The sequence below is a fragment of the Vombatus ursinus genome, unplaced genomic scaffold (assembly GCF_900497805.2).
Source record: "Vombatus ursinus unplaced genomic scaffold, bare-nosed wombat genome assembly UNPS02003292.1, whole genome shotgun sequence".
Classification (NCBI taxonomy): domain Eukaryota; kingdom Metazoa; phylum Chordata; class Mammalia; order Diprotodontia; family Vombatidae; genus Vombatus; species Vombatus ursinus.
This window is the reverse complement of record NW_020943070.1, coordinates 4,658,220-4,670,697: the sequence shown is the minus strand read 5'-3', so window position 1 is coordinate 4,670,697 and position 12,478 is coordinate 4,658,220. Positions and strand designations below refer to the sequence as shown.

At 45.6% G+C, this 12,478-nt stretch overlaps 1 protein-coding gene across 1 annotated transcript in view; it reads right to left on the bottom strand.

The window, feature by feature from the left end:
- RAC2 (Rac family small GTPase 2) overlaps window positions 1–12,478 on the bottom strand; it is a 32,282-nt gene that overhangs the window by 6,202 nt on the left and 13,602 nt on the right. Inside the window, exons 3-5 of the mRNA XM_027872212.1 lie at window positions 7,420–7,537; window positions 5,455–5,517; window positions 5,060–5,219 (exon numbers count right to left, since the gene is read on the bottom strand). Coding sequence (XP_027728013.1) covers window positions 5,060–5,219; window positions 5,455–5,517; window positions 7,420–7,537 — 341 coding nt within the window. The remainder of the gene's footprint in view (window positions 1–5,059; window positions 5,220–5,454; window positions 5,518–7,419; window positions 7,538–12,478) is intronic.

Below are 12,478 nucleotides of genomic sequence, written 5' to 3'. Positions count from 1 at the left end.
CAGCTCTGACATCCCCTGTTCTAAGGTCCCTCCCAGCTCTGACATCCCATCTTCTAAGGTTCTACCTAGTCCTGCCATTTGATGACGCTACAAGAGACGTCAAAATGCTCAGTCAATATAAGAAGTTTTCATTTAGATGATTCCCAAGCATCTCTCCAGAAAACTCCGACTCCAATGCAAGGTCTACTCTTTGCTCCCTGTGCAACTTCAGGCAAATGACGTTCTCTCTGAGTCTCAGTTTCCTCCCCTGCACAATGAGGAGATTATAAGATGTAGAATCCTGCCGGTCAGACCCAGGCTGGCCTGGGAGACCGTCAGCTCCCTGAGGCCAGGCAGAATGTCCTTTTCTTATTCCACAAGCCCACAGCACATAGGAGAGTGCTCAGCTTTCCCCCTCAAATCATCAGGAAATCTCTCCTGGTTTCTGTTTGTGTCCATTTCCCCCCAACGTTTAGCCTCCCGGACTCTCCCTTCCACCCTTCCTGCCTCTGCCATTTCCCCGAGAGAGCTGTCAGTCAGGTGGGAAGGTGCAACCCAGGGAGGAGAATCCGCAGTGACCAGGCCAGGTCCTGGGCATGGCAGGGCTGCGGCGAGCGCCCTAACATACCAGGAGGAAGAGAAGGAAAGGAACTGGCAGCAGGAGCAAGGCCCAGTGGTAGATGGGCCAGGGCTGAGCCCCGAGATTAAGTTAGTCATGAGGGGAACAGAACAGGAAGTTGCGGTCTCTTTTCCTGCTAAAGACAGAAGAGATGTGGAGGCCTCCCCCTCTAAGAGCCCTCCCAGTTCCGGCCGGAAGAAGGAGATGGTGAAGTCAGAGAGAGGCTGAAAGAGTGGGGGTAGGGAGGTCAGTGTGACCACAAGGATATAAGATGTCAACAGGCAGGGTATCAGAACCCAGGAGGAACAGAGAGCCAGAGCACCTGAGGGCAGGGCCAGACTTCCTCTTGAATTGGCCTTTGAGAGTGCAAGCGGCCCTGCTGGGCTTGGGGCACAAGCCTGGGTTCAAACCAGACTCTACACTTACTCTGTGGCCTTGGACCGAAGTCAGTCCCTAAGCCATTCTGAGCCTCAGTTTCTTGACCTAGAAAATGGGGCTGATAGATTACATCTGTCATACGTACCTCAGAGTTAGTTGTGAGACTCCAATATTGTAAAGGCTCTCATAGCAATCAATAAATGTCAGCTTTGAGGGCTTTTGATTGGAAATGGGCAGGGAGCTTCCAGTAAGGAAAGCACCTTCACCAATGGGTCTAGCACCTGCTCTATCCCATATAGTCTTAGAGGATTACATGGGGCACTGAAGACAGCATGCCAAGGTCGCACAGCCAGTGCATATCAGAGGCAGCACTTGAACCCAGGTCTTCCTGGCCCCAAGGCCCCATGCTGCCTCAGCTAGTAGCAGTGGTAGTAGTAGTAGTAGTAGTAGTAGTAATAGTAGTGGTTGTGGTAGTAATAGCAGTGGCGGTGGTGGTGGTAGTTGTAGTAGTAGTAATAGTGGTGGTAGTAATAGCAGTGGTGGTGGTGGTGGTGGTAGTGGTAGTGATGATGGTAGTATAAGCAGGCCAGACTGTTACCCACCATGCCCAGGCAGAATCACAGAATCTTAGAACTGAAGAGGCCTCCAGGACCATCTAGTTCTTGACTAGTCTGAGACAAGAATTCCCTCTCCCACCTTCCCAAGTCATCGCCCAACCTTTCCTTGTGAGCCTCCCCTGAAAGGAAGCCCAGAGAGCTGGCACACTGCCTTCCATGACCCCCATTACACATTGGGACAGCTTTTATTAGGAACATTTTCCTGCCTCCCACTGAAATGTTCCTCTCCGCAGCTGCCAGCTCTGGCCTCTGAGAGCAAGAAGAACTAGGTTCATTGCTCTTCTACATGATAGCAGCCCTATGGACACTTGAATCTATAATAATTATGTCTCCCCTGAATCTTCTCTTCTCCAGGTCAAACATCCCCAGCCCCTTCATCTGATACTCAGATGGCGGGCTCTCAGGGCCCTTTACCCCTCCTTGGCCACCCTGCCCCTCCCAGCTTGTCCATATCCTTCCTAAAATGTGACACCCACAATGAGCTCAGTATTTTAGATATGGCAACCAAGGCATGACTCCCATCATCCTAGTCCTGAGCGCTCTACCTCTGCTAAGGCAACACGAGCCTGCATTAGCTTTGGAGGCTGCCATGTCATAGCACGGACTACCAAAACTGGGTATGTATGTAATGTCATGTCATGTCATATCATGTCATATTATGTTATGTTGTGTTGTGTTGTGTTATGTTATATTGTGTTACGTTATGTCGCATTGTATTAGATCATGTTCTACCACATTCTATTGTATCGTCTATTAGATTATATCTTATCATATAATATTTTACTGTGTCTTGTGTTGTATTATTACATTTTATTACATTACATTATATTGTATCATCTTGCATTCTATGCATCATATCATATAAATAGCATATATTATGTTTATAATCTTATCTATTTTGTCATATTATGTAATGCTATATAATATATGTTAGGATAGGTTAGATTTTGAATTATATGATATGATACGATATGATATGATACTATATTTTATGATACTATCCTAGTTTATTAACATGAGTGTGTTTCCCCTTATGGATTACAAACACAGAGTTCAGGGACTGGGTTTGCAGTTTTGTTTTGTGTTTTTGGTCTCTGTATCCTAAGCATAATACTTGGCATGTAGTAGAAGCTTAATAAATGTTTGTTGACCTATTGATTAAGCTTGCAGCTCAGGAATACCTCCAGCTCTTTTTTTAGATCACCTACTATCTAGCCATGCCTCTCCCATCTTGCTCTTGTAAAAAAAAATTTAAATCTGTGTCAGACTTTTCATTGATCTCTGTCAAATTTCATCATAATCAAGGAAGTAAGCCTATCAGTTGCAGAGCAGGGGGTGATCCCCGTTGGCGAGGGAATTCTTCACAGCAGCTCAAGGATGTGAAATGCCAGATCCGTAGTCTTGTTCAATTTATGCCAGAGCTCTATCTGAGCCCTTTCAGTCTCCCAAGTCTGCCCTCCAACAAGTTAGTCATCCCTCCAAGCTTTGGGTCATTGACCAAAGGATGGGCGCCATCTATGTCTTTATCTGAGAGATTGATAGAAATCCACAACTTGGATAAAACTCTAAGGTCATGGAGCAAACTTGGCAGAAGATCGAGACATGTCTGGTCTCACCCCTCCTTACCACCTCTAGGTCTAAAGATGTAAACTCTGAGGGGTGCTCCCCCCAGACCACTAAACAAATGGCCCCAGTGTTTGAGGAGTGTCCCATCCTCAGAGTTCATAGAACTTAGGGGAGGAAGGTAACTTAGGAGCCTTCAAGTCTAACCACCACATTTTACAGTGGAGGATTCTGAGGCTTAGACTGGGAAATACTTGTCCAAGGTCCCACAGTTAATAAGTGTCTAAGCCAAATTTGAACCCTGGTCCTCTGACTCTAAATCCAGGGCTCTTTCTACCATGTCTTTCTCCAGAAAAAGAGGAACAGGTAAGAGGGCACATCCCAGAGCTGAGAGAAGAAAGAAGAATAGGAAGAATCTAAAGATAAACCAGAGTTGGACAGAGGAAAAGGGTGTTCCCATCCCACCCCACCACCATAGGGGCACTCTCCCCATTTTATTCCCCACATTGCTCTCTCTCTGCCTAAGCTGCCCAGACTCCAAGCAGTAAGACTGGGAAGCAGGATGACCCACCACAAATGGGGTGTACCTCCTTCCCTGTGCCTCCTCCTCAGCCCCAGACCCCCCAGAACCCATCGGAGCCACTTCACTGCTCCAAAGACCTGGATGAGTGTGAGTCACCAACTCTATTGCTCTGATGAGATGGCAGACCACTAGGCCTTACCATCAGCCACTGTATTCTAAGGGCCTTCCCATCTACCCTGCTTCTACTCCCTCCAGATTCATAGTTGCTGAACTTTCTTTTACGTGTTATCTACTTCAATTAGAGTGTGAGCTCTTTGAGGACAAGGAGTATCTCACTTTTTCTGTTTATATCTTTAGTGCTTAGCACAGTGCTGGGCACAGTGCTTGGTCAATACTTTATTCATTCATACAGGAGAGACTCGAGCAAAAAGAGAAGGCAAGACAGAACCAGAGAATCATAGAATCCAAATGGGAAAGTGACCTCACAGGCCATGTGGTCGAACCCTTTCTTTGAACAAAACCCCTCATATCCAACATTCCCAACAGGAAGTTAACCTTTCTGTCCCAACTAGTGCTTTCCCTCTGAGATGACTGCCCATTTACACTACATCTATCTTTTATGAACATAGCTATTTGGATATTATCTCTTCCATTAGACTGTAAGCTATTGGAGGGCAAGGACTATGGTTTTGCCTTTCTTTGTATCCCTAGCACTTAGCATAGTGACTAAATAAAAAGCCCTTAATAAATATTTATTGATTGACTGTTTGATGATGCTTATTGAGAGAGAACCCACTGTGGCTGTCCCTGGTTATTAGAAGAGCTGCTATTCTTTTTAGTGGGACCATCTCTGAATCCATGATCTTTTAACATAATGGGGGAGGCAGGATATTAGGGGTCCTTCATTTGGGTACAGAGTCCACAGGACATGCCCAAGTCTTCATCTTCACTCACCCTGCCAGCCACTGTCTGAAATCAAGAAGGAGGTTTTCCCCAGTATGGAAAGATCCCCTCTTCTCCCTCCTGCCTTTCCCATCCTCCAGAGAGAAGGGAAGGAATAAATGTTTATATAATACCTACTATGTTCCCATCTCTGTGCTAAGAAGTTTTTACAGATATCAGCTCATTTGATCCCTATAACAAGCTTGCTACATAATCATTCTTATTTTACAGTTGAAAAAACTAAGGCAAACATAGGTTAAGTGACTTTCCCAGGGTCATACAGCTAGTAAGTGATTGGGGTCAGATTTGAACTGAGGTCTTCCTAACTGCAGGCCCAGCTGCCTCTAGGGAGGTAGAGAGTGCTAGGCACTAGAGATACAAAGCCAAAGATGATGGTCTCTGCCTTAGATCTCCACTGCCTGGTCACAGAACTCTTACCTATTTCCTTGGCGAGGGCGAGGCCTTGTGGATATGTGATGGGTGTTAGCTTCTTCTCCTTCAGCTTCTCAATGGTGTCCTTGTCATCACGAAGATCCAATTTGGTGCCCACCAGGATGATGGGGGTGCTGGGGCAATGATGCCGAACCTCAGGGTACCACTAAGCAGGGAACAGCCAGCAGAAAGGGAGAAGAGTCACAAAGTTGGGAGGGAGTAGGATAGGGAACCGAAATATCCGTCCTGGGGTACTCCTCCCCCACCAACCACAACTGTTCACCCATCATAGCCAACACCATTCAAAGCTGCCTTGAGCGGGGAGGCTGGAGGGGCTGCCCTGTGCCCCTGCCCCAAAGCTGCCATTCCCCTTTTGCTGGGTGTCCCAAGGACTCACTCACCTTTGCACGAACATTTTCATATGAGGCTGGGCTCACAAGGGAGAAGCAAATCAGGAAAACATCCTGAGAAGAGAGGAGAGGAAGGGTGCAAATCAGCAAAGTGGGAGGCCAGACTAGGAACAAGGTGGCCATCCCCCTCATTCCCTCAAGCCATATACTCTATGACTCTCATGGATAGATCGAATAGCTCAGGGGAAGGTTGAGGGAATCTGAATTTATACCAAGGAAGAGAGGAGTGATGTTGACTGGCTAATGCTCTGTTACCACCTTTTACTTAACATCGTCCAATTACTTAACACCTACCCTTCATTCGTTATAATCCATCTACTATTCAACCACCTTAAAGGAACCCATCAATAAGCATTGATTAAGCACCTACTAAGTGCCAGACACTATGATGGGGACTGGGGATACAAAGAAAAAGAATTCCTACCTTTTAAAGAGTTTATATACTACTGAGAGAATGTGTTTTGTTCTTGGAGAAGTAAATAGAAGATATAGACCAAATACATATGAAGTATTGGGAAGGGGGCAAGAGAAAAAAGACCTGACAACTAGGAAATCTGGATTCCAACTGGTGGAAGTCAGGAGAGAAAGGAGACTCCCAGCATGGGGGGACAGCCTGTTTAAAGGCTCAGAGGTAGAAGATGAATGTCATGTACAGAGAACAGCCAATAAAACAGTCTGACTGGTCCATAGAATGTGTGATCATTTATCCCCCGTCTATACTTCACCTATGACCAACCATTCACTACTCACCCATGATGTTCCCTTCATCCATTATCTACTATCCTGCCTTCACCCATCACCCGTAATTTATGCATCAGTCACTATTCACCATTCATCCACTTTCTATCTTTTACCCATCTACCTTTTATCCCTGGTTTGCTCTTTACCTATCAGTAACCATCTACCCATCATTTACCATTCATCCATCATCCACAGTCTACCCATCAACCATTCTTTACCACCATCCATCACTCATTCACCATCTTACATTTATCCGTCATCCACACACAAATCTTCCTTTACCCACAAGTCACCATTCATTTAGCATCTACTCTTCACCCATCAGCCACCATCAACTCATCAATCTCTTCTCACCATCTACCTATCATTCACTATTATCCTACCATCCACTCTTCACTTATCAGCCACCATTTACCATTCATCCATCATCCACTATCCACTCACCAATTTTCTTTCACCTATCACTCACCAACTACCCATAAGCCACCACTCCTCCACCATCCACCCTTTACCTATCAGCAATCATTTACCATTCAACCTTTACCAATCGTTCGTCATCCAACCACCAACTTTCCTTAACCTATCACCTACTATCTACACATCAGCCACCATTCACTGTTCATCTTTCACACACCATCCTTTACCTTTCAACAATCCACTCTTTACCTAGTATCCGTTCTTTCACTGCTCAGTCATTGTGTTTTATTCACCCACCATCCTTCGTGTATGCCATTTTTATCTTGAAGGGAGAGAAGGGCTCTGAAGATGAAAGGGTAATCTGGTGTCTTGAGACTACACTATTTCATACATTATCAGCCATGGCCTCCTAGCAAACATAAAGGCCTGCTAGTCTGAGGAATTTCAAGATAAAAAGCTGGGCTGACGCCATCACATTTCCTGTCTTCTCACTCCAGAAGATAACTTCCAAGTGACGCACCAGGGGGCCTCCTGTGCCTGGAGTGGAGTCAATATTCTTTACATCAAGGACCAAGCTCCTCAGATTTCTCATCAGCACCCCTGAGTTATCCAGCCCTTTGGGAGGAGACTGAAGGCAGCCCTGCCAGCCACTCATGAGAGAAGGGAAGGCAGAAGAGACCACTTGCTGCTGATTCACCTTCTCCATTCCAATGCTGAGCAACAGTGAGGGAAACAAAACAGGAAGAAGGATCGGGGCGGGGAGGTAGGGTACCTGGGATGAGAGTAGGTAGAACTTACTGTTTGGGGATAGGAAAGAGGCCGAAGACGGTCATAGTCTTCCTGTCCAGCTGTATCCCATAGCCCCAGGTTCACTGGCTTGCTGTCAACCATCACGTTGGCTGAATAGTTATCAAATCTGCAATTTAAACAGAAGAAGAAATGAAAAAATATGTACTCACTGGCTGTTGAGCACTGAAAATGTCAATTTTGAAAGGAAAAATTGAGTCCCAGGTAAGAACAAGTTGCAGGATCAAGAATTGGAGTAGATTAACTCCCTCATTTCACAGGAGTGGAAATTGAGTCCAGAGAGGGGAAGTGACTTAGCTAGGGGCACACAGCAAAGGGAAGTTAATGTGGTACAATCAAAAGAACAACAGCTCTAGAGTCAAGAAACCTGGGTTCAAAACTTGGCTCTGCATGACCATGGGCAAATGACTTCCCCCTGGACCTCAGTTTTCACATTTGTAAAATAACAGTATTGGTCTAGGTGGCTTTCAGGGCCCCTTCCATCTCTATTCATATGGATACTGTCGCCTAACTTCTCTGGGCCTCAGTTCCCCCATTTGTAAAATGGAGTTGGACTAGATAACCTCTGAGTTATCTATCTCTTCCAACTCTAAATCTATGATCATTTTTGTGACTCAGTTTCCTCCTCTGTAAAATGAGGAGGGTGGACTCAATGACCCTGAAGGGTCTTTCCAGCTCTAGAACTATGACATTGAGTAGCAAGAGCTGAGATTTAAACCTAAGTTCCTCTACTCCAAATCCAATGTACCTGAACACTATCTCATGTTGTTTCCTGGCTTGGTCAAAATGGAGAGATGCGTTCTCCCTCTCTTATTCAACCTAGACCCAGATAAACAGAGTCCATGGCTCTACCCATCAGACAGATGAGAATACTGAGGTACAGGGAAGTCATGAAGACTTTGTGATGTCACTGAGTAAGAGCAATGAAGGAGCCAAGCCTGGGGGCTGAGGCATACACAGCACGGAATGTCTTCCATCAACATTCGAGGGCCAGCATGGTATAATGACTATGGCTTTGGATGTGGAGTCAGGTAGATCTGTGTTCAAATCCCACCTCAGACACTTACTAGCTGTGTGACCCTGGGCAAGTCACTTAACCTACCTGTGCCTCAGTCTCTTTCTCTATAAAATGAGGAGGTTGGATTTGATGACCTCTAAGATTCTTTCTACTTCTAAATTTATGATTCTGTTCAGCCCAATTGAGGGTGGGGAGGGAGATTGAGGGATTCCTATTGAAGGCAGCCCTGTCAGAATCCAAGTCTTTCAACTCTACCCATCTTCTGAAGCCCACCTAAAATGCCACCTCCTCCAGGAAGCTTTCCTTGATCTCCATGACCAGCAAGGATCTTATCCCTTAGACTTCACATAGCCCCTTGAACCTCACCTATCCCCCTAAGACCGAGTCACTGGGCACAGTTTCCCCTGTCCCTGTAAAAGCATGTGTTAGACAAGTCCCCCAAAGTAAATTTGGCATTAGGCTTCATTCAGAGAATCACAGAGGCCAGAGTCAGGAAAGCCAGCCTCCCACTGGCCTCAGCCTTGGCTAGATTCCATCAGGAACTGTTTCCAGTTTGAGGGTGCCACACTGGGGGAGCTTCACTGACAAGCCGGAGCAAACAAGGACATGGATCATCAGGGTGGTGAAAGGTTGGCAGAAGAAAGGAAGGCAGATGTAGGATCGATAGAGTTTCCATGGATGGATGTGGCAGAGTGGCTGATTCCTGTTGACTGGAGGGAAAACCTGCCCTACAATTAGAGCCAACCCAAAGAAGAATTGATTGCTTTGGGAGATAGTGAGCTCCCCTTTCCTGTAAGTCTTTAAGAAAAGGTCAACTGGCCACTTGTCAGAGGTATTGTAGAAGAAATGCCTGTTCATTTGGGGGCTGACCTCAAGCCACCTTACTATACTTACATTCTTGATGTTTAACCTGGAAAGCAATCGATGTCTTTAAATATTTAAAGGGCAGTCACAGAGAAGACAGATTAGATGTGGTCCGGTTGGCCCCAGAGGGCAAGAAGTTACAGGAAGCCAAATTTCAACTCTGTGTAATGAAAGACTTTGAGCTACCCACATCAGAAGGAATTGTCCCAAGAGGTGCAAGGGCTCCGTGTCACTGGACGTCTTCCAGTATTCCCTAAATGAACTTTGGTTAGGGACAATTGTTGCACTGATGCCCTCCAAGTTCCCTCCTGAGTCTCAGATTCTATGGGACTAGATTTATGATTCAACTGGCATAAGGAGCCCCCTTAGAGGAAGTTCTACCTACCCAGGTTGGCGCCCCTTCTCTGCTCTTTATAATCAGAGAGAGTGATGGAAAATTATGAGATGAAGTGGCTTGCTCAGAGTTGCACAGCTAGGATACGTTCAATGCAGATCTTCCCAACTGTGCCCATCCTCTTAAGCCCAATTAAATGTCCCTCTGCCAGGAAATCTTCCCTGATCTCCATGGTCAATAATATTCTTAACTTTCACAAAGCCCTTTAGCAGGTTGGACCAGATGGTCTTTGAGGCCCCTTTCAACTCCAGATCTGGAATCCAGGTATGCAATGTTGTGTATCATAGCTATCTGTGTTGGAGTCCTAATATGTTTAAACCTATTGATCATGGACCATCACGGGTTTTCTCTACTGCAGATTACATACCATAGAACCAAAGAATCTCAGAGTTAAAGGGAACCTCAGAGATCAACTAATCCAATATGTACTTGAACAAGAATCCTCTTCCCAACATTCTTGTCAAGCATTCGTCCAGCCCTACTGGAAGACTGATCTCCCAAGGCCACCCTTTTCACTTTTGAGTTCAGGGGTATGCAGGAGTCTGCTTGTACTGGTTCCAGAGAGCCAATTGTTAAATTTTCAGTGTGAGTGTTCACATCTCAGGAATCAGCAAATTCTAGCAAAATCAGGGCTTGATGTATCTATTTAGTTATTTGGAGGTGAAGTGACTTGCCCAGGGTCACACAGCTAATAAGTTTCAGAGGTCGGACTTAAACTCAGGTCCTCCTGACTCTAGGGCCAGTGCTCTATCCACCGTGCCACTTAGCTGCTCCTTGATTTATTGTTTTACTAATTGTCTAGACAAGAAAATGATGAAGGAAATATTGATCTCGCAGATTAGACTCATAAGTGTGTCATGCATATGTCTCAGATAGCTGATTGTTAAACATTTACCAAGCACATACCTGGTTCTAGTTTTTAGGAAATGCTTCTTCGCATTGAACTAAAATTTTTCTCTAAAACTTTTCCCACTGGTCTGTTCTCTGGGGACAATTAGAACAAATCTGATCCTTCTTCATAAGGCCATACACTAGAGACCATCAAGTACTTCCATACTCATTTTACAGATCAGGAAACTGAGGTACAGAGAGGCTGAGTGATTTGCCCAAGGTCGTATAAATATTAGGTAGCAGAGCCAAGATTTGAATTTAGGTCTTAGCTCTCCAAGCTCAGTTATCTTTCCACTAAAAGCGGTCTTTTCCAGTACTAGCACAGTGCTTGACACATAGTGGGTGCTTCATAAGTGTTTTGGACTGACTGATTGCCACCATACTCTCACCTTACCTGACATCCCTTCAAACACTTCCCTGAAGTTCTCTCTTCTCCAGCTCCTTCAACCAATCCCTTTCACCATGGCAGTTCCCTCGTTTGGGCACTCTCCTATCAATGGCTTTCCTGAACCGTTCACTCAGAAATGAATACAGTCTCGTAGCGATGGGCAGACCAGGGCAGAGGACAATGTGACTTGGGAGTCCCTTGCTCTGAATTCTCTGCATTTAGGAATTAGCCACTTAGCTGTAGTGCTAAGAGATTGCCCATACCCCTTCCCAATGGGGATTTTAGGGTTAAAGAAATATTAATAATATTAATAATTCACATTTCTATGATGCTTTCAAGATTGCAAAGTGCTTCCCCCACAACCTGAGTCCCTTGTGATTTCTCAACCATGCAGATTAGCATAGGCCCAGGAATTGGTAAGGAATGTCTGGACAGCCTTTGCTAAGCCCCGCCCCCTCCTTTCTACATTCTACTTAGAAGTAACCTTAGAGATGGCAGGGGCCCTCTAGATCATCTCATCCAATCCCTTCATTTTACAAATGAGGAAAATGAGGCCCAGAGAGGGAAGTGAGTTGCCCAAGGTCACTTAGCCAGTAAACGACAGAGCTGGGATTTGAGCACTGACTCCACATCCCGCATTCTGCCCATTCTGCCACTCATTCGTGGGAAGTTGTGCTGTTAAGGACATCTGGAGTTGCCTAACTACAGAGCGGTGCAAGGCAAGGCAATCTATTTTTATTTAATTTACATTTATTAAGCCCCTACTGTGTACATGGCATTGTAGATAGATGGAAAACAACAACTGGATTTCTATGGTGCCTTCCTTGCATTTCATAAGCTTATAGGAGTCAGGGCTGGCAGAGACCTTAGGAAGCATCTATTCCAACTCCCTTGTTTACTAGATGAGGAAACTGAGGCCCACCATGGTGTAGAGGAAAAACTCTAATTTTGGAGTTAGAAGGCTTGGGTTCAACTTTGAGCTCTGCTTGACCACCTGTGGGCCCTTGGGCAAAGTCACCTCATCTCTCTGGGCCTCAGTTTTCTCACCTGTGAAATGAAACACTGAGACTAGACGGCCTTTACAGGTCCCTGTCAGCGGCTATTCTGTGATCCCTTGGCACACGTGGCCTGGCACAGCTGGTAATCCTTTCATATGTAGAGCTTATCTTCCCAACTAGAGCAGAAGCTTCTTGTGGGCAAGGGCTGCGTCTTAGCAGCTCTGTCTCCTCCACAGTAGCATAGAGCTTAACATCCAAGGCCTTCCACTGTCTGGGGCTACCTTATCTTCAAGCTTTAATTCAAAGTACCTTCTTCCATGTCCAGTCAAAGTGGTCTGTGTCTCTGTCTCTATCCAACTATCAGTCTCTCCGCCTTTATCTCTCGTTTCTTTCTGTCTCTTGATATTGCTCTATCTTATTTTCTCTCTCTCTCTCTCCCTCTCCCTCTGTCTCTCTCTCTCTCTCTCACTCTCTCTCCTTCTCACTCTCTCTCTCCC